This window comes from Salvelinus alpinus, chromosome 3 (genome assembly GCF_045679555.1).
Source record: "Salvelinus alpinus chromosome 3, SLU_Salpinus.1, whole genome shotgun sequence".
NCBI classification, from domain to species: Eukaryota; Metazoa; Chordata; class Actinopteri; order Salmoniformes; family Salmonidae; genus Salvelinus; species Salvelinus alpinus.
Genome location: NC_092088.1, coordinates 32,908,921 through 32,930,813, shown reverse-complemented (window position 1 = coordinate 32,930,813; position 21,893 = coordinate 32,908,921). Strand labels below are relative to the sequence as shown.

The window sequence follows — 21,893 nt, the reverse complement described above, 5'->3', positions numbered from 1 at the left end:
TCAAGAATCTAACATGGTGCATGGTTGGGCATGGGGCTAGCAACATCATACCGTAAAACCTTTGTGCTACATGAACAAATGACAATCCTACAACTGGATGCTAAGATCTCCCAGAGTCCCAGACTTTTGTGACCGCCATCAGTGAAAGCCTATGGGAAACTGGTTATGTGAAGATGGGAGCACTGAACACCAAAAACAAACTGCACATTGGCTTATGGAATGTTAAAACAATGTCTGAGTCCGGAAAGCTGGCACAGGTTACCAACGAAATAAGAAGATACAAGCTACAGATCCTGGGAGCGAGTAAAGCCAGGTGGACTTGCTCTGGTTCCACAATAACCAGCACTGGCGAAGCAGCACTACACTCTGGATTATTTATTGAATCCCCACCCATGTTGTTAACATCATAAAACAGTTCTACAGCAACTGTTCATGCACTGTGGGAATGAGCAACATGAGCTTTGCTGTGAAGTCTGGAGTTTGTCACGGTTGTGTGATGTCAGATTCACTCTTCAACCCGGGCAATAGACAGGGTCATGTGGCGAACAACAGAAGATCAGGCAAGAGGAATATGATGGACCTTGTACTCTTCTCTAGAAGACCTTGACTTCACCGATGACCTGGCTCTTTTTATCACACACACACCAACATCTACAAGATAAAACTGACAGAGTCCAGTCCTTTGGCCAGCAAGTCGGCCTGGTTATCAACTACAGCAAGACAAAGGTCATGCCCATCAACATCAACACAGCAAAAGCAGCCAAAATCAAGGAACAGGAGCAGGAGTTAACCCACAGTTTTACTTACCTTGGGAGCACCATATAAACTTCAGTTAGTGATAAATACAGCTGCTAGAATCTTGACTAGAACCAAAAAATGTGATTATACTACTCCAGTGCTTGCCTCTCTACACTGGCTTCCTGTTAAGGCTAGGGTTGATTTCAAGGTTTTACTGATAACCTACAAATCATTACATGGGTTTGCTCCGATTTGGTCCTGCCGTACATACCTACACGTACGCTACGGTCAGAAGACGCAGGTCTCCTTATTGTCCCCATTTTTAAGTAAACAGCTGGAGGCAGGGCTTTCTTCTATAGAGCTCAATTTCTATGGAATGGTCTACCTATCCATGCGAGAGACACAGACTCGGTATCAACCTTTAAGTCTTTACTGAAGTCGCTTCAGTGGGTACTGTGATTGATTGTAGTCTGGGCAAGGGGTGCGAAGGTGAACCGCAAGGTACTGGAGCGACGAACTACCCTTGCTGTCTCTGCCTGGTTGGCTCCCCTCTCTCCACTGGGATTCTCTGCCTCTGACCCTATTATGGGGGCTGAGTCTGGCTTACTAGTGCTCTTCCATGCCGTCCCTAGGAGGGGTGCGTCACTTGAGTGGGTTGAGTCACAGATCTTCCTGTCCTATTTTGCAACCCCCCCCTCAGGCTTGTGTGATGGAGGACATCTTTGTGGGCTATACTCAGCCTTGTCTCAAGGTAGTAAGTTGGTGGTCTGTTGATATCCCTCTAGTCGTGTGGAGGCTCTGCTTTGGAAAAGTGGGTGGGGATATATCGTGCCTGGTTGGCCCTGTCCGGGGGTATCGTCGGACAGGGCCACAGTGTTCCCTGACCTGAGTTTTAGGCTGTGTTTCTGTATAGCACTTTGTGACATCTGCTGATGTAAAAAGGGCTTTATAAATACCATTGATTGATTAACCATATGCCATGATGGAAGCACCAGCAAAGACATCTGCACCAGAATCAATAAAGCAAGAGCAATCTTTATGAAGTTCAATAAAGTCTGGAAATTGGGACAATATAGCACAAATACAAACTCAAAACATACCAGAGCTGTGTACTGCCAACTCTCCTTTATGGTTCAGAATGCTGGAAAATGACAGAAGCAGACCCGAAAAAACGATCTACCTTCCACACAACTTGTCTCCGGAGAATCATGCACATCTTCTGGCCAAACACAATATCAAAGACCAACCTCCTTCGACGAACTAAGCAGGAAGCCATCGATGCCATACTCAAGAGACGCTGCTGGAGCTGGATTGGACACGTCCTGAGCAAGAGTACAGACTCTATCCCAAGAATAGCTGTCTATTGGCTTTCAGAGGGCAGATGTAAGAGGGGGAGGCCCAAGACAACGTGGCGTAGAACAATGGAGACCAAGCTCCAACAAAATCAGCACAGCTGGGGCACGGTGGAGAAGACGGCCAGAGACAGACGGAAACGGAGTTCCTTTGTTGATGCCAGATGCGCCAGCCGGTGTGACGGGTATAAGTGAAGTGACACACACACACACAATCCCCCCCTTCCCTGTAAATATTGTCCTATAAATTGTGCCTTCCTGTACTATACTTACGCTAAACATTTTATTCTATTCTACTGAGCCATTTAATTGCATTGTCGGGAAGGAACCTGCAAGTAAGCATTTCGTTGGACGGTGTATCATGTGTATCCTGTACATTCGATGAATACAACTTGAAACACACACACTTCAATTTGATATAACGAATGACTCAATTGGCATCCCAAGCAACAATCACATGCCAAGGGAGCTGGAGCAACCCTGCCCCTTCTCAATCTTCGTCTGCTGGTGGAAACACTCAAGCACACAAACATGTAGGGACTGTGAGACATACAGTATGTACAAAATCTAAATCACACACACAGACACATAAATAGAATGTCGGAACAAAATGTAAGCCTGACCTCCGATTCCAGAGCCCTCAGTCTGCGATCATGATCCCTTGTCTCAGCCATCTGTTTCAGCACACTGTCCACCCTGTCACACAGTAAACACATGGTCAGGTCCAAGATTATTGGCACCCTTGATAAAGATGAGCAAAAAAGACTATAATATAAAGAACACAAATACAGAGCTATATTGTATGCAAAACATTTACAATAATACAATTACTCAGAGAAAGAGAATTGTTTAACAAATAATAATTTGTTTTGCTCTAAAATATATGGGTCAAAATTATGGAACCCCTGTTTTCAATACCTTTCAATACAGATGTAGGATCTTAATTTGATCACTTTTGTTGCTGTGAATTTTCCTGCACAGCGGGAAATGCAAACTTGTAATATATTTCAGGTTTAAAAAGGCTTCTGGGCCTCCCGGGTGGCGCAGTGTTCTAGGGCACTGCATCGCAGTGCTAGCTGCGCCACCAGAGTCTCTGGGTTCGCGCCCAAGCTCTGTCACAGCCGGCCGCGACCGGGGGGTCCGTGGGGCGACGCACAATTGGCCTAGCGTCGCCCGGGTTAGGGAGGGTTTGGCCGGTAGGGATATCCTTGTCTCATCGCGCTCCAGCGACTCCTGTGGCGGGCCGGGCGCAGTGCGCGCTAACCAAGGGGGCCAGGTGCACGGTGTTTCCTCCGACACATTAGTGCGGCTGGCTTCCGGGTTGGAGGCGCGCTGTGTTAAGAAGCAGTGCGGCTTGGTTGGGTTGTGCTTCGGGGGACGCACGGCTTTCGACCTTCGTCTCTCCCGAGCCCGTACGGGAGTTGTAGCGATGAGACAAGATTGTAATTACTAGCGATTGGATACCACGAAAATTGGGGAGAAAATGGGATACATTTTTTTTTTTTTTTTTTTAAAGGCTTCTAAAGTTTAATTTCTATGTAGAAATTTGATTTGATTTGTCCTAACGAAAAATGGATCCACCACTACAAAAATTTTCATTGATTATAATCCACATAATAATTCACATTTGCTGTTGCTGAAGGATTATTTTCCTTCTGTAGCAAACTGGCTTAAATTAAGATTCTACATCTGTACCTCACCTTGCAAGGCCCACATCAAGGCCAGCATGCCAGGCACACTGGACCCACTCCAAATTGCCTACCACTCCAACAGATCCACGGAAGATGCCATTTCCATAACACATCAGGACAAGAGGAATACCTATGTGAGAACGCTGTTCATTGACTACAGTTCAGCATTCAACACAATTTTTCCCTCCAAGCTCGACACCAAGCTCAGAGCCCTGGGTCTGGACACCACCCTCTGCAACTGGACTTCCTGACAGGCAGACCACAGGCTGTGAGGATTGGCAACAACACCTCCACACTGACTGTTAACACAGGGGCCCTCAAGGGGTGTGTCCTCAACCCTCTGCTGTACTCCCTATTCACACCCAACTGCGTGGCTTTGCATGACACCAAATCCATCATCAAGTTTGCTGATGACACCATGGTTAACCTGCAATGATGAGTCAGCCTATACGGAGGAGGTAAAATAATTGGCATTGTGGTGCCAGGACAACAACCTCTCCCTCACCATCAACAAAACAAAGGAGTTGATTGTTGAATTCAGCAAGCAGAGAAGGTAACATGCCCCGATTCACATCAACGGGACTCCAGAACTGCTGCAGCATCGAGAGCATCCTGAACGGTTGCATCACAGCCTGGTACGCCAATCTACAAGCCATCAGACTGCTGAACACTTGAACTGGACTGATCACCTGCTCTGATTCTCAACACCTTAGCACACATGCACTCGCACACACACAAATTCATGCTACACACACATCACAACTGCTGCTACCAGACTTGTATTATGATCGCTAAATAGTGCACAATTTAAACACCTGACCCACAATCCCCTCTTCCCCAAAACAAGTGTAAATATTGGACTACAAATCAAATATTATACCATCCTAAAAATGTTTATTCTACTGAGTCATTACATTTTTATTATTATATTTTATTATTTCTTATTGTTGTGGCATTGTCGAGAAGGAACCTGCAAGTAAGCATTTAGTTGGATGATGTATACCATGTGTATCCCGCACATACAAATAATAAAACTTGATAATGTCACTGAGCCTTTTTCTAAAATGTTTTATGAGATTGGAGAACACATTGGGAGGGATCTTAGACCATTCCTCCATACAGAAACTTTCCAGATCCTTGATCTGCAATTATCGACTGCCCTCTTCAATTCAAAACACTGATGGTCATTGCAAAATATTGATTTTGTGGTAAATTAACAATTTCTTTGTGGATTTTGATGTGTGCATTGGGGTTATTGTCTTGCTGGAAGATCTACTTGTGGCCAAGTTTCAGCCTCAGTACTTGTATTATCTATTTTATACAGTCTTTTTTGCTCATCTTTATCAAGGGTGCCAATCATTTTGGACCTGATCGTACAACATCATATAATACAAATATTACAGTACATAGTACTGTAGTATATTAAAGTATATAAAATATATTATTTTGACAAAAATATATAAATATTTAAACGTATACAATACATGCATGTGTAGGCTACTGTAACATGTAAATATAAATATATTCATAATATCCATAAATATCCACATTATCTAGAAAAGGCTGTAGTTAAATTGGTAGAGAAAAATGCTGAAAGAGAGATGGATCCAAACTGGAGGGCGGGTGTAAAGGTTTACTCACTTGACTGACATCCGTTTGAGCCTCTCTGAGTCGCTCCCTCTCTGGATCTTGCTCTGGGCTGTCAGGAAGTTCTCCTTCTGAATGGCCTCCCATGTCATTAACCTGTTAGCTGCTCTCCCCGTCAGCTCCAATACTAACAGAGGTGGAAAATGTATTAGTCGTGCTGATGCTTAGCGTGAGGTCGGAAACACAGGAGGCTGCTGAGAAGAGAATGGCTCATAATAATGGCTGGAACAGAGCGAATGAAAGGGCATCAAACACATGGTTTGATGTATTTGATACCATTCCACTGATTCGGCTTCAGCCATTACCACGAGTCCGTCCTCCCCATTTAAGGTGCCACCAACCTCCTGTGGTAGGAAACCAGTAGTTAGCATGTTAACCTCACTGTCAGACAGAGGTTGTGTCCCAATAATCTCGCCTTTCATATCTAAGGTTTATTTTGTGACTGGAATGGGTAGATATGCCACTGACATACATTTAACATTTAAGTCATTTAGCAGACGCTCTTATCCAGAGCGACTTACAAATTGGTGCATTCACCTTATGATATCCAGTGGAACAACCACTTTACAATAGTGCATCTAACTCTTTTAAGGGGGGGGGGGGTTAGAAGGATTACTTTATCCTATCCTAGGTATTCCTTAAAGAGGTGGGGTTTCAGGTGTCTCCGGAAGGTGGTGATTGACTCCGCTGACCTGGCGTCGTGAGGGAGTTTGTTCCACCATTGGGGTGCCAGAGCAGCGAACAGTTTTGACTGGGCTGAGCGGGAACTGTACTTCCTCAGAGGTAGGGAGGCGAGCAGGCCAGAGGTGGATGAACGCAGTGCCCTTGTTTGGGTGTAGGGCCTGATCAGAGCCTGAAGGTACGGAGGTGCCGTTCCCCTCACAGCTCCGTAGGCAAGCACCATGGTCTTGTAGCGGATGCGAGCTTCAACTGGAAGCCAGTGGAGAGAGCGGAGGAGCGGGGTGACGTGAGAGAACTTGGGAAAGTTGAACACCAGACGGGCTGCGGCGTTCTGGATGAGTTGTAGGGGTTTAATGGCACAGGCAGGGAGCCCAGCCAACAGCGAGTTGCAGTAATCCAGACGGGAGATGACAAGTGCCTGGATTAGGACCTGCGCCGCTTCCTGCGTGAGGCAGGGTCGTACTCTGCGAATGTTGTAGAGCATGAACCTACAGGAACGGGTCACCGCCTTGATGTTAGTTGAGAACGACAGGGTGTTGTCCAGGATCACGCCAAGGTTCTTAGCACTCTGGGAGGAGGACACAATGGAGTTGTCAACCGTGATGGCGAGATCGTGGAACGGGCAGTCCTTCCCCGGGAGGAAGAGCAGCTCCGTCTTGCCGAGGTTCAGCTTGAGGTGGTGATCCGTCATCCACACTGATATGTCTGCCAGACATGCAGAGATGCGATTCACCACCTGGTTATCAGAGGGGGGAAAGGAGAAGATTAATTGTGTGTCGTCTGCATAGCAATGATAGGAGAGACCATGTGAGGATATGACAGAGCCAAGTGACTTGGTGTATAGCGAGAATAGGAGAGGGCCTAGAACAGAACCCTGGGGGACACCAGTGGTGAGAGCACGTGGTGCGGAGACAGATTCTCGCCACGCCACCTGGTAGGAGCGACCTGTCAGGTAGGACGCAATCCAAGCGTGGACCTTGCCGGAGATGCCCAGCTCGGAGAGGGTGGAGAGGAGGATCTGATGGTTCACAGTATCAAAGGCAGCCGATAGGTCTAGAAGGATGAGAGCAGAGGAGAGAGAGTTAGCTTTAGCAGTGCGGAGCGCCTCCGTGACACAGAGAAGAGCAGTCTCAGTTGAATGACTAGTCTTGAAACCTGACTGATTTGGATCAAGAAGGTCATTCTGAGAGAGATAGCAGGAGAGCTGGCCAAGGACGGCACGTTCAAGAGTTTTGGAGAGAAAAGAAAGAAGGGATACTGGTCTGTAGTTATTGACATCGGAGGGATCGAGTGTAGGTTTTTTCAGAAGGGGTGCAACTCTCGCTCTCTTGAAGACGGAAGGGACGTAGCCAGCGGTCAAGGATGAGTTGATGAGCGAGGTGAGGTAAGGGAGAAGGTCTCCGGAAATGGTCTGGAGAAGAGAGGAGGGGATAGGGTCAAGCGGGCAGGTTGTTGGGCGGCCGGCCGTCACAAGACGCGAGATTTCATCTGGAGAGAGAGGGGAGAAAGAGGTCAAAGCACAGGGTAGGGCAGTGTGAGCAGAACCAGCGGTGTCGTTTGACTTAGCAAACGAGGATCGGATGTCGTCGACCTTCTTTTCAAAATGGTTGACGAAGTCATCCGCAGAGAGGGAGGAGGGGGGAGGAGGGGGAGGAGGATTCAGGAGGGAGGAGAAGGTGGCAAAGAGCTTCCTAGGGTTAGAGGCAGATGCTTGGAATTTAGAGTGGTAGAAATTGGCTTTAGCAGCAGAGACAGAAGAGGAGAATGTAGAGAGGAGGGAGTGAAAGGATGCCAGGTCCGCAGGGAGGCGAGTTTTCCTCCATTTCCGCTCGGCTGCCCGGAGCCCTGTTCTGTGAGCTCGCAATGAGTCGTCGAGCCACGGAGCAGGAGGGGAGGACCGAGCCGGCCTGGAGGATAGGGGACATAGAGAGTCAAAGGATGCAGAAAGGGAGGAGAGGAGGGTTGAGGAGGCAGAATCAGGAGATAGGTTGGAGAAGGTTTGAGCAGAGGGAAGAGATGATAGGATGGAAGAGGAGAGAGTAGCGGGGGAGAGAGAGCGAAGGTTGGGACGGCGCGATACCATCCGAGTAGGGGCAGTGTGGGAAGTGTTGGATGAGAGCGAGAGGGAAAAGGATACAAGGTAGTGGTCGGAGACTTGGAGGGGAGTTGCAATGAGATTAGTGGAAGAACAGCATCTAGTAAAGATGAGGTCAAGCGTATTGCCTGCCTTGTGAGTAGGGGGGGAAGGTGAGAGGGTGAGGTCAAAAGAGGAGAGGAGTGGAAAGAAGGAGGCAGAGAGGAATGAGTCAAAGGTAGACGTGGGGAGGTTAAAGTCACCCAGAACTGTGAGAGGTGAGCCATCCTCAGGAAAGGAACTTATCAGGGCGTCAAGCTCATTGATGAACTCTCCAAGGGAACCTGGAGGGCGATAAATGATAAGGATGTTAAGCTTGAAAGGGCTGGTAACTGTGACAGCATGGAATTCAAAGGAGGCGATAGACAGATGGGTCAGGGGAGAAAGAGAAAATGTCCACTTGGGAGAGATGAGGATCCCAGTGCCACCACCCCGCTGACCAGAAGCTCTCGGGGTGTGCGAGAACACGTGGGCAGACGAGGAGAGAGCAGTAGGAGTAGCAGTGTTATCATTGGTAATCCATGTTTCCGTCAGTGCCAAGAAGTCGAGGGACTGGAGGGAAGCATAGGCTGAGATGAACTCTGCCTTGTTGGCCGCAGATCGGCAGTTCCAGAGGCTGCCTGAGACCTGGAACTCCACGTGGGTCGTGCGCGCTGGTACCACCAGGTTAGAGTAGCAGCGGCCACGCGGTGTGAAGCGTTTGTATGGTCTGTGCAGAGAGGAGAGAACAGGGATAGACAGACACATAGTTGACAGGCTACAGAAGAGGCTACGCTAATGCAAAGGAGATTGGAATGACAAGTGGACTACACGTCTCGAATGTTCAGAAAGTTAAGCTTACGTTGCAAAAAATCTTATTGACTAAAATGATATAGTACTGCTGGCTGGTGAAATAGGCTAGCTAGCAGTGGCTGCGTTGTTGACTTTGTTTGAAAGTGTAGCTGGCTAGGTAACCTCGACAATTACTCTAGACTACACAATTATCTTGGATACAAAGACGGCTATGTAGCCAGCTAAGATCAAACAAATCAAACTGTTGTACTGTAATGAAATGAAATGTAATACTACCTGTGGAGCGAAGCGGAATGCAACTACTCGCTCCAACCCGGAAGTGCGTATCGTAGAGGGAGAGGCAATAGAAGTGTTGTTTCTTGTATTATTGTCTTTTGTGTCTTTAGAGGACTGCTTCACCTTAATGTCCCCTTTCCCTTTTCTTCTGTCCTTATTTTGTCCCACTTTGTCCCTTCTTTGTCCCTTCTGCCAACTAGACACTCCTTGTTAGCTAGCTAGCTTCTTCCAGGAATGTCCCTAGCAACTGCCTAGCAACAGGTAAACAACTTAGCTAGCTAAGAAAACGGTATAATTTTATGAAAAATTGTTACTTTTTCAAAAGCCTTTCTTCTTTGTTAGCTGCTTGTTTGGTCTCCTATTCAGTTTGCAGTTTTCTTTTGATTTTTTTCGATGTACTTTACTCTAAAAAAACATTTAAATTTCAATATTTGTAGGAGCTCATCTTTTCAGCTGCTGCTGCTTAATTTGGAACTCCGGAACACAAGTGGCCTCTCGTCTGAAGACATGGCCTCCCGAAGTGTGCGCTTGTTCACTTACCTTCACGGATTTTAAAGGAAATTACTGGCATATGGAAACTCCTTCTAGTCTTTGCCTAAATACTGTTGAAGTAATATGGCTACAGGTTCTTCTGCCTCACCTAAATCCCATTATTGTGGGAAGCTGCTATAGACTACCAAGCGCTAACAGTCATTATCTGGATAATGTGTGAAATACTTGATCATGTATGTGATATCAACAGAGAGGTATATTTTCTGAGTGATTTAAATATTGTCTGGCTTTCATCAAGCTGCCCACTCAAGAAGAAGCTTCAAACTGTAACCAGGTTGGAACCTGGTTCAGGTTATCAGTCAACCTACCAGGGTAGTTACAAACAGCACATCAACATGTATTGATCACAACTTTACTAATGCTGCAGAAATTTGCTTGAAAGCAGTATCCAGATCCATCAGATGTAGTGGTCACAGTATAGTAACCATATCTAGGAAAACCAAAGTTCCAAAGGCTGGGCCTAATATAGTGTATAAGAGGTCATACAATATGTTTTGTTGTGATTCCTATGTTGTTGATGTAAAGAATAGTTGCTGGTCCGTGGTGTGTAATGAGGAGCAAACAGATGCTGCACTTGACACATTTATGAATTTGTTTGCTCCAGTTACTAATAAGCATGCAACCATTAAGAAAAGTACTGTAAAAACTGTTAAATCCCTGTGGATTGCTGAGGAATTTAAAAATGGTATGTTTGAGAGGGATGAGGCAAAAGGAAGGGCAAAAAAGTCTGGCTGCACAACTGATTGGTGAATGTACTGCAAATTAAGAAATCATGTGACTAAACAGAATAAAATGAAGAAGAAACTATACTATGAAACAAAGGTTCAATGGATGACAGTAAAAAGCTTTGGAGCACCTTAAATTAAATTTAGGAAAAAAAGGCAAACTCAGCTCCATCATTCATTGAATCAGATGGCTCATTCATCACAAAACAGACTGATATTGCCAACTACTTTCAATTATTTTTTTCTTTGGAAAGATTAGCAAACTTAGGCATGACATGCCAGCAAGAAACGCTGATACTACACATCCAAGTATATCTGACCAAATTATGAAAGGCAAGCAGAGGTGAAAAAATATTGTTGTCTATCAACAATGACACGCCACCGGGGTCTGACAACTTGGATGGAAAATTACTGAGGATAATAGCGGACAATATTGCCACTCCTATTTGCCATATTCTCAATTTTAGCCTACTAGAAATTGTGTGCCCCTAGGCCTAGAGGAAAGCAAAAGTCATACCGCTACCTAAGAATAGTAAAGCTCCCTTTACTGGCTCAAATAGCCGACCAATCAGCCTGTTACCAACCCGTAGTAAACTTTTTGAAAAAATGGTGTTTGACCAGATACAATGCTATTTTACAGTAAACAGACTTTCAGCACACGTATAGGGAAGGACATTCAACAAGCACAGCACTTACAAAAATGACTGATGATTGGCTGAGAGAAATTGATGATAAAAAGATTGTGGGGGCTGTTTTGTTAGACTTCAGTGCGGCTTTTGTCATCATCGATCATAGTCTGCTGCTGGAAAAACGTATGTGTTAATGGCTTTACACCACCTGCTATACTGTGGATAAAGAGTTACTTGTCTAACAGAACACAGAGGGTGTTCTTTAATGGAAGCCTCTCAAACATAATCCAGGTAGAAGAAGGAATTCCCCAGGGTAGCTGTTTAGGCCCCTTGCTTGTTTACTAACAACATGCTACTGGCTTTGAGTAAAGCCAGTGTGTCTATGTATGCGGATGACACAACACTATACACGTCAGCTACTACAGCAACTGAAATGACTGCAACACTTAACAAAGAGCTGTAGTTAGTTTCGGAATGGCTAGCAAGGAATAAGTTAGTCCTAAATATTTCCAAAACTAAAAGCATTGTATTTGGAACAAATCATTTACTAAACCCTAAACCTCAACTACATCTCGTAATGAATAATGTGTAAATTGAGCAAGTTGAGGTGACTAAACTGCTTGGAATAACCCTGGATTGGAAACTGTTATGGTCAAAACATATTGATACAACAGTAGGTAAGATGGGGAGAAGTCTGTCCATAATAAAGTGCTGCTCTACCTTCTTAACAGCACTAAAACCAAGACAGGTCCTACAGGCCCTAGTTTTGTCACACCTGAATTACTGTTCAGTCGTGTGGTCAAGTGCCACAAAAAGGGATTTAGGCAAATTCAATTTGCTCAGAACGGGGCAGCACGGCTGGCCCTTGGATGTATACAGAGAGCTAACATTATTAATATGCATGTCAATCTCTCCTGGCTCAAAGTGGAGGAGAGAGTGACTTCATCACTGCTTGTATTTATGAGAGGTATTGACATGTTGAATGCACTGAACTGTCTAGTTGAACTACTGGCGCACAGCTCGGATACCCATGCATACCCCTCAAGACATGCCACAAGAGGTCTCTTCACAGTCCCCAAGTCCAGAACAGACTATGGAACTACATGGAACTCTATTCCACATCAAGTAACTGATTCAAGCAGTAAAATTAGATTGAAATAACAGATACAAATTACACCTTATGGAACAGAGGGGACTGTGAAGCAACACAAACATAGGCACAGACACATCCATACACAATCACATACTTTAAGGATTCAAGGACTGACCATCCATGATATCAAAATGATCGTTTTAACCATGTTTTAAAGCTATACAGTGTTTGTTTACATTTAACGTTGTTCATAAACGTTGCCGTAAAACAAACATATTTTTTGTTCTGATGGGGTACGACTGTTAAACTAAAGCTCGTGAGGCATTTATAAGTTATCTTCTTCAAGAATCAATGTATCATAAATGTTTAAGTCCAAAAATTGATGTAGCAATTGCTGATTGCCCCTTTAAGCAATATAGTTCCAATAGTGATTGTAAGGATCTAAAAATTCCTTTTTCAATGAATACCTGGGTTGAATTCTCACCAAAATGGAGGATCTTGACCGAGGGAACCTTGCGGATGTATCTCTTGATGAATAAGTGAACGTGGGAGAGGATAATGAAGGGGGGAGCAAGGGAGGGCCGGGAGTGGTACTCCACAATCAGGTTGTAACGCTGGAACTTCCAGTAGGTGTCGCTCTGGCCCTGCACCTTGGAGAATGTGTAACTGTGTGGAGAGGGGACGAAGAGAAAGGATTCATAATTAACATAATGTGGTACACAATTGACAAAAGACGAGGCATTGTATTTAGCTGAAAATGATAGTAAAAATGTCAGTAAAAAATGATATTGACAGAATAGATTTATAGGAGACCGAAGATTCAGGGAGGGAGAGAGAAAGAAAGGAGAGAAGAAAGAAAGATAGAGAAAGGGGGAAAAGAGAATGTCCATCCTTTACCTGAACATGGCGATGAGTAGGTTGATGAGCAGGATGTTGGTGACCAGTAGGTAGATGACCAGTAAGATGATCACTAGCCAGTTAGCATAATGGCTCCTGCAGGGCTCCGCGCCTCCCTCGATCAGCGTCACATTGTCAGTGCACTCCCTGTCCCACTCCTTCCTCACTACAGACAGACAGAAACAATACGGAGGACATGAGGAACAGAGGTTTGTACATTTTTCCACTCTTATCTTATACTGATCTTATCGAAAAGTTTGGCAGCTTTGAGTTGGAAAGCATCACATCATTTGTACAGGTCACACACACACACACACACACACACACACACACACACACACACACACACACACACACACACACACACACACACACACACACACACACACACACACACACACACACACACACACACACACACACACACAGTACCATCTATTTCCTCCACTGGGACCTGTCCAAATATGTGCAGGTACGGCCTGTAGAACACGCGCCGGAAGATCCAGGCGGGGCGGGGGTCATAGGAGTACAGCAGTGCTTGATTGGCCACCCCATATGCCATAAGCCACACCCCCAAGAAGAAGAGGAAGAAGAAGATATCCTTCATCTATAGGAGAGCACAACATATAACATTGATTACAGTGGAGGCTCCTCAGAGGAGGAAGGGGAGAACCATCCTCCTCAGTGAAATCTTAAGATAAAACTATACTAAATATATTCATATGTCACCAAATAATTGATTAAAAACAACTTCAACAGCACTCTCTGAGGTAGCACCATGGTATAGTCACAGGACAGCTAGATTCTGTCCTCCTCTGGGTACACTGACTTCAATACAAAATTTAGGAGGCTCGTAGGCCTCACACCCTTCCATAGACCTACATGGTAATTATGAACACTTCCGGAGGACGACCTCCAACCAATCAAAGCTTTTGCAGTATGAACTGACATGTTTCCCATCCAATCATAGGATTAGTCTCAGAGAATGAACCTAGTGTGTTGTATTGGGGTTGTGCTGCAGAGCATTATGGGGGCGTAATATGTGTTGAGAAGCTTGGTGAGTTGGTGACAGGATAGAGAATTGAAAAGTGATAGCATTTTGGGGATATTATTCAATTCAAATTAGTTTCTTCAAATTACAGGAGATGGAGGACGTAGATTATAAATAGTTTTCTTGTTTTAGAACTTTATTTTTGTGTTCAGTTAGTGCAATTTATAAAAAATTTGCCTTGCTAACTTCAGTAGCAAGTAGCAGTAGCTACCAGCTCGAGTGTGCAGTTCTCGCCGCCAACACTACCGCAAATTTTGTTGACATTTTGTTGAAGAACCCCTTTCATTTTCTGGGGTACACGGAAAAGGTGCGAATTAAAACCGAGGGTCGACCTCTACCTGAGATCCGTTTCATGAAGAAGGGTGAAAAGGTGCGGAAGTTCATTACCAATTTGTATCAAAAGTATAGTTGGTTAACAGGGAGCCTTTAATCATGCTGCCTGCATTGCTGGCCTTGCCTGCTTTTTAGAAAGTCTTGGGCGAAAGCTAAACGGAAAAACAAAAGCAGGGAGCATATAAATGCCGACATCAGATTCATGCTTCTGGGAAAAAGCTGCATCGACCATGACAATGGTCTGCGTTTTCAAACTGCGTAATACAACAAGAAAGTAAGAAGAAACAGGCGGCTTATCAAGCGGCTTATCAACACCACTGCATTTTTGGGCATGCAAGAATTGGCTTTTAGGAGGACACGACGAGAGGGACAGTTCCGCTAACAAGGGCAACTACAAGGAGCTTGCAGAGGTAATAGCAGGTTATGATGTGTTACTTGCTGAACATTAGACCCAAGTCACCCCCTGTACCTGGACTTTGAATTACTCCCCTCTGGGCGCAGGTATAGGGCACCCCTCAGCAGGAAAAATAGAACGAGACAATCATTTGTGCCAGGTGTGATATCCCTCTTAAATAGCTCGGGCAAATGTTCCCATTGACCCCGTAAGGCCAGCAGGCTAGTCTTTTCTTCTTTTTTAAATTTTAAATTTTAAATTTTATTTTATTTATTGGTGCGTGACTGTTATTGAAAGTTGTATTGTCAATCTTGTTTTGTATTTAACGCCACTTTAAATGTGTACATGACACTGCAACAAAATTTCCCCATGGGGACAATAAAGTAAGTAAGTAAGTATGGAACATTCGACTGTCTTTTCCCGGGATCTCGAAATCAATTCAAAACTATGATAGCTTCCATCCCATCATCCATTAAAAGTTAGATTAAAGAGAGAGGTTGACTCAGCGTATTTTTTCGCACAGGCTCAAGTAGGCTTTCCACTTTCCTCCGGTATTTATTTAGCAAAGATGATAACACATAATCACCCCGGACAGACAACAGCAAAAACTCATTACATACAGTTGAAGTCGGAAGTTTACATACACCTTAGCCAAATACATTTAAACTCAGTATTCACAAATCCTGACATTTAAACCGAGTAATAATTCCCCGTCTTAGGTCAGTTAGGATCACCACTTTATTTTAAGAATGTGAAATGTCAGAATAATAGTAGAGAGAATGATTTATTTCAGCTTTTATTTTTTTCATCACATTCCCAATGGGTGAGAAGTTTACATACACTCAATTAGTATTTGGTAGCATTGCCTTTAAATTGCTTAACTTGGGTCAAACGTTTTGGGTAGCCTTCCACAAGCTTCCCACAATAAGTTGGGTGAATTTTGGCCCATTCCTCCTGACAGAGCTAATGTGTAACTGAGTCAGGTTTGTAGGCCTCCTTGCTCGCACACGCTTTTTCAGTTTTGACGACAAATTTTCTATAGGATTGAGATCAGGGCTTTGTGATGGCCACTCCAATACCTTGACTTTGTTGTCCTTAAGCCATTTTGCCACAACTTTGGAAGTATGCTTGAGGTCATTGTCCATTTGGAAGACCCATTTGCGACCAAGCTTTAACTTCCTGACTGATGTCTGGAGATGTTGCTTCAATATATCCACATAATTCTCCTCCCTCATGATGCCATCTATTTTGTGAAAAGCATCAGTCCCTCCTGCAGCAAAGCACCCCAACAACATGAGGCTGCCAACCCCTGTGCTTCATGTTTGGGATGGTGTTCTTCGGCTTGCAAGCCTCCCCCTTTTTCCTCTAAACATAACGATGGTCATTATGACCAAACAGTTCTATTTTTGTTTCATCAGACCAGAGGACATTTCTCCAAAAAGTACGGTCTTTGTCCCCATGTGCAGTTGCAAACCGTAGTCTGGCTTTTTTATGGCGGTTTTGGAGCAGTGACTTCTTCCTTGCTGAGCGGCCTTTCAGGTTATGTCAATATAGGGCTCGTTTTACTGTGGATATAGATACTTTTGTACCTGTTTCCTCCAGCATCTTCACAAGGTTTTTTGCTGTTGTTCTGGGATTGCTTTGCACTTTTCCCACCAAAGTACGTTCATCTCTAGGAGACAGAGCGCGTCTCCTTTCCAAGCGGTATGGCGGCTGCGTTGTCCCATGGTGTTTATACTTGTGTACTAGTGTTTGTACAGATGAACGTGGTACCTTCAGGCGTTTGGAACCTGCTCCCAAGGATGAACCAGACTTGTGGAGGTTACAATTCTTTTCTGAGGTCTTGGCTGATTTTTTGGATTTTCCCATGATGTCAAGCAAAGAGGCACTGAGTTTGAAGGTAGGCCTTCAAATACATCCACAGGTACACCTCCAGTTGACTCAAATGATATCAATTAGCCTATCATAAGCTTTTAAAGCCATGACGGAATATTCTGGAATTTTCCAAGCTGTTTAAAGCCACAGTCAACTTTGTGTATGTAAACTTCTGACCCACTGGAATTGTGATATAGTGAATTATAAGTGAAATAACCTGTCTGTAAACAACTGTTGGAAAAATGACTTGTGTCATGCACAAAGTAGATGTCCTAACCGACTTGCCAAAACTATAGTTTGTTAACAAGAAATTTGTGGATTGGTTGAAAAACGAGTTTTAATGACTGCAACCTAAGTGTATGTAAATTTCCGACTTCAACTGTAAATGTTGCAGCAGCCTTGGCTACACCTAAACATTAGAGATCTGACATGCTGTATGGGATGAAAACAAGACAATTTTTCAGTCTGATCAACTGTAGGCGCCTAATAAGAACAGCTCCATACAGCCTAGGCACAACAAAGCCTATTCCCCCTCAGGAAACTAAAAAGATTTGGCATGGGTCCTCAGATCCTCAAAAGGTTCTACAGCTGCAACATCAAGAGCATCCTGACTGGTTGCATCACTGCCTGGTACGGCAACTGCTTGGCCTCCGACCGCAAGACACTACAGAGGGTAGTGCGTACGGCCCAGTACATCACTGGGGCTTAGCTGTCTGCCATCCAGGACCTCCACACCAGGCGTTGTCAGAGGAAGGCCCTAAAAATTGTCAAAGACCCCAGCCACCCCAGTCATAGACTGTTCTCTCTACTACCGCATAGCAAGCGGTACCAGAGTGCCAAGTCTAGGACAAATTTTTACCATTAAGCCATAAGACTCCTGAACAGGTAATCAAATGGCTACCCAGACTATTTGCATTGTTAATAATTCGTCTTTGATGATTTTTAAAACACACTTTGTCGTCTCCATGCATCCCGTGCCTATACCGTGGGTCTCCCATCCCCCTCGATTTTTCAAGTCACCAGCCTACACTGATAATTCGGAAAGTATTCAGACCCCATCCCCTTTTCACCATTTTGGTATGTTACAGTCTTATTCTAAAACTGATTAAATAAAAATGTCCTTGTTAATCTACACACAATACCCCATAATAACAAAGGGAAAACAGGTTTTTATATTATTTTGCAACTGTATTAAAAATTAAAAATAGAGATGCCTTACTTACATAAGTATTCAGACCCTTTGCTATGAGACTCGAAATTCAGCTTAGGTGCATCCTGTTTTTGAGATGTTTCTACAACTTGATGGAGCTGGTCGCCCGACCAAACTGAGCAATTGGGAGAGAAGGGCCTTGGTCAGGGAGGTGACCAAGAACCCGATGGTCACTCTGACAGAGCTCCAGAGTTCCTCTGTGGAGATGGTTGAACCTTCCAGAAGGACAACCATATCTGCAGCACTCCACCAATCAGGCATTTATGGTAGAGTGGCCAGACGGAAGCCACTCCTCAGTAAAAGGCACATGACAGCCCGCTTGGAATTTATCAAAAGGCACCTAAAGGACTCTCAGACCATGAGAAACAAGATTATCTGGTCGGTTGAAACCAAGATTGAACTCCTTGGCCTGAATGCCAAGCATCACATCTGGAGGAAACCTGGCACCATCCCTATGGTGAAGCATAGTGGCAGCAGTGTCATGCTGTGGGGATGTTTTTCAGCAGCAGGGACTGGGAGACTAGTCAGGATCGAGGAAAAGATGAACGGAGAAAAGTACAGAGAGATCCTTGATGAAAACCTGCTCCAGAGCACTCAGGACCTCAGACTGGGGCGAAGGTTCACCTTACAACAGGACAACGACCCTAAGCACACAACCAAGACAACGCAGGAGTGGCTTCGGGACAAGTCTCTGAATGTCCTTGAGTGGCCCAGCCAGGGCCCGGACTTGAACCCGATCGAACATCTATAGAGAGACTTGAAAATAGCTGTGCAGCGACGCTCCCCATCCAACCTGACAGAGCTTGAGAGGATCTGTAGAAAAGAATGGGAGAAACTCCCCAAATACAGGTGTGCCAAGCTTGTAGCGTCATACCCAAGAAGATTCGAGGCTGTAATCGCTGCCAAAGGTGCTTCAACAAAGTACTGAGTAAAGGGTCTGAATACTTATGTAAATGTTATATTTCAGTTTTTATTTTTTTATAAATGTACACAAAATTCTATAACCCTGTTTATGCTTCGTCATTAGGCGGTATTGTGTTTAGATTGATGAGAGAAAAAAACTATTTAATACATTTTAGAATAAGGCTGTAACAATTTGGGGGGGGGGGGGGGGGTCAATGGGTCTGAAAACTTACTGAATGCACTGTATATAGGCCTATGCTTATGCATAAACTCTAAATAAGCTTTGTTGGATTCTAGCTTGAAATATATTTATTCATGTTACCATGCTAGAACTTGTTGATTACTTTACATGTATAAGGAATGTATGTCGGGGTCAATGGACGGTGGATAAGAACTAGGTGTATGGAAAGTTACTGAGTGAGACAAGGGGGAGTGCAGAAAGTTTATATTCTGTCAAAACATGTGCACTACAAACATTACCAAAGCCTTTCTCTCAGATAACAAGAATATGTTCAAAAGGGCACGCAGTAGGTAAACGTTTTGCGACGGAAAATTTAAATCTGTGTTCCTATTGGACACGTTGGTATGATGGTCCCACGGTGTTAAATGAGAAAAGGGCAACGTTTCTAACCAACAAGGGTCTTCGCCAAGATTAAACACTTAGGGAGCATCATACCAGTGTGCAGATTTATATGTTTTGGTGCATGTTATCCTCTAGGATCAAGCACCTGAGATAGGTTTTTATGGATGTGCTTATCTTCACACCTCAAACCACTAATTGGACACGTTACCTTTCCATTCCAAAACGTTTTTTTCTTCTTCAAATAACTGAACACAACCCGGCCATAGTTATGTCTCATTTTGTTGCTTCAGTAAGTCTCACCATCTTGCCGACGATGATGATCTTTGGCCCCAGTTGTTTGTGAATGGCGAAGATGTGGATGAGATGAAGTGTGAAGACCATGTAGTCCACACACAGGACTGCTCGGCCAAAGTCATAGGACCACTGGAACATTCTGACCCATGCACGCACCCACATGCATACATGCACACAAACACACACAGACACATGCACACACACAGAAGAGCAAATGTAAGTATATTAGGGTCTTTCTATAAATAATGGGGCCAATGTGTGACATTGGGATCAACATTTCTAAATATTTTGAAAGATAAAATAAAAAGGATTTTCATGCAGTTCCACATGTGTACTTAGAGGAATAAAAGTGAATATATGCAAATTGACCCATAACTCCACCTATACAACAGCATAGGCCTAGGACTATACATCCGTTAAAGCAGGGTTCATACAGACATTGGCAAGTCAAATTCAAAGACTTTCAGGGACTTTTCCAAGTACTTAATTGTAATTTCAAGGTCCTCAATGTTATACATTTGTATAATTTATACACTTGTACAAATAGAACCTCTCCCCCCTCCCCCCCAAAAACATGCAAAAAGTGTAAAAAAAGAAAGAAAAAGAGTTGGCCATTACCACTAACAATTTGCCAATGTATTGATATTTCAATTGTTATTACATTCTAAAATATGTAAGAATAATGTGGACATTGCCTGACTAAATAGATTGGATGCATGCATGACGATTTTTCTGTAGCCTATGTGGCAGACGCAGGCACACATAATAGAGCCATGAATAGCGGTAGCATTAATCGCACCATTTGAATCTCACCTTCACTGTTTATTTAATAATAAAGTGACGAAAAACCAGGTTACTTTTTAAGCGGAAGGATTTGTATTGGAAAGCAAAGTTGAAGCCAACATTAGATGTTGTCGTCCTCATAATAACAGCACGTGGTTTTACGCAACAGAGTAGCATAACACCCTTCAATTGAAGCGGCGGGAATCAAGCGAAAGTGGCCAAATCACAGATAATTATAAGGGAGCAGCAGAATTTATAAACTGCCTACAATAATTACACAGTCTTTTCACACAGGTAGGCCTTTTCCAGTACTTGAATTTCTAAGCTCCAAATTCAAGTAGGCAACTTCAAGCCCCTTGTATTGTTTAAAATTGCATGCCCCTTGTATTGTTTAAATGTGTCATGTTATTTCATTACCAGGTGATATTGTGAATAAGGCCACTTGGCTATGAAATTTGTTGTCATTATATCCCCAAAAAATTTGTAGGAATAGCATTGGGTGTTGCGCAATTGTGCACACTAGACTTGGTGTCCAATCCGAGGCACAAAAACATATGAAAACATGAACACAATACCTTGATGCTTTCTTTCTCTGTTAAATCTAATGAGACCTTGCTGTAAATCAAGCAGACAACAACAGATGACCAACATCAATTCACTAGGGATATTAGTTCCAACAAATGAGACATCAAAATATTCTGAACATTCCTCATGAACAATCCTTTTTCCAGCACTCGGGCTGTTGCATTGCATGCTCTATCACAACATCTGTTCTTCACTTGACTGTCATTTGGAAAATGATTTACTGGATCAGATGATGTGTGAAAATGAGAGCATTTCGTATTATTCTGTACATAAACCGGACACTCCATTTACAATAGTATATGCTATGTTTAGTATGGTATGTATTAATTTGTGGATGTTCATCACCCATTTCATATATGTTACAAATTACAATTCATATTATATGTAACAAATTTGCTAAAAGTACAATATGTTACGAATTTGCCTAGTGTATTATGTGTTACGAATTCTAGCTAGTTAGCTAAGGTTAGCTACGCTAGGGGTTAGGATTAAGGTCAGGGTTAAGTTTAAGAGTTCGGTTAAAGGGTTAGGGTTTGGGGAAGGGTTAGCTAACATGCTAAGTAGTTGCAAAGTAGCTAAAAGGTAGTAAGTAGTTGCAAAGTTGTCTGTGAGGAGATTTGAATTTGCAACCTTTGGTTTGCTAGAAGTTCACGTTATACGCCCACCCATCCACCC

General features: G+C 43.8%; 1 protein-coding gene across 1 annotated transcript in view; it reads right to left on the bottom strand.

Moving 5' to 3' along the window:
* The window catches only part of LOC139570574 (transient receptor potential cation channel subfamily M member 4-like), a 70,292-nt gene that overhangs the window by 4,130 nt on the left and 44,269 nt on the right, over positions 1 to 21,893 (bottom strand). The window contains exons 20-25 of the mRNA XM_071392540.1: positions 19,857 to 19,989; positions 13,640 to 13,814; positions 13,208 to 13,373; positions 12,795 to 12,976; positions 5,423 to 5,555; positions 2,714 to 2,786 (exon numbers count right to left, since the gene is read on the bottom strand). Coding sequence (XP_071248641.1) covers positions 2,714 to 2,786; positions 5,423 to 5,555; positions 12,795 to 12,976; positions 13,208 to 13,373; positions 13,640 to 13,814; positions 19,857 to 19,989 — 862 coding nt within the window. The remainder of the gene's footprint in view (positions 1 to 2,713; positions 2,787 to 5,422; positions 5,556 to 12,794; positions 12,977 to 13,207; positions 13,374 to 13,639; positions 13,815 to 19,856; positions 19,990 to 21,893) is intronic.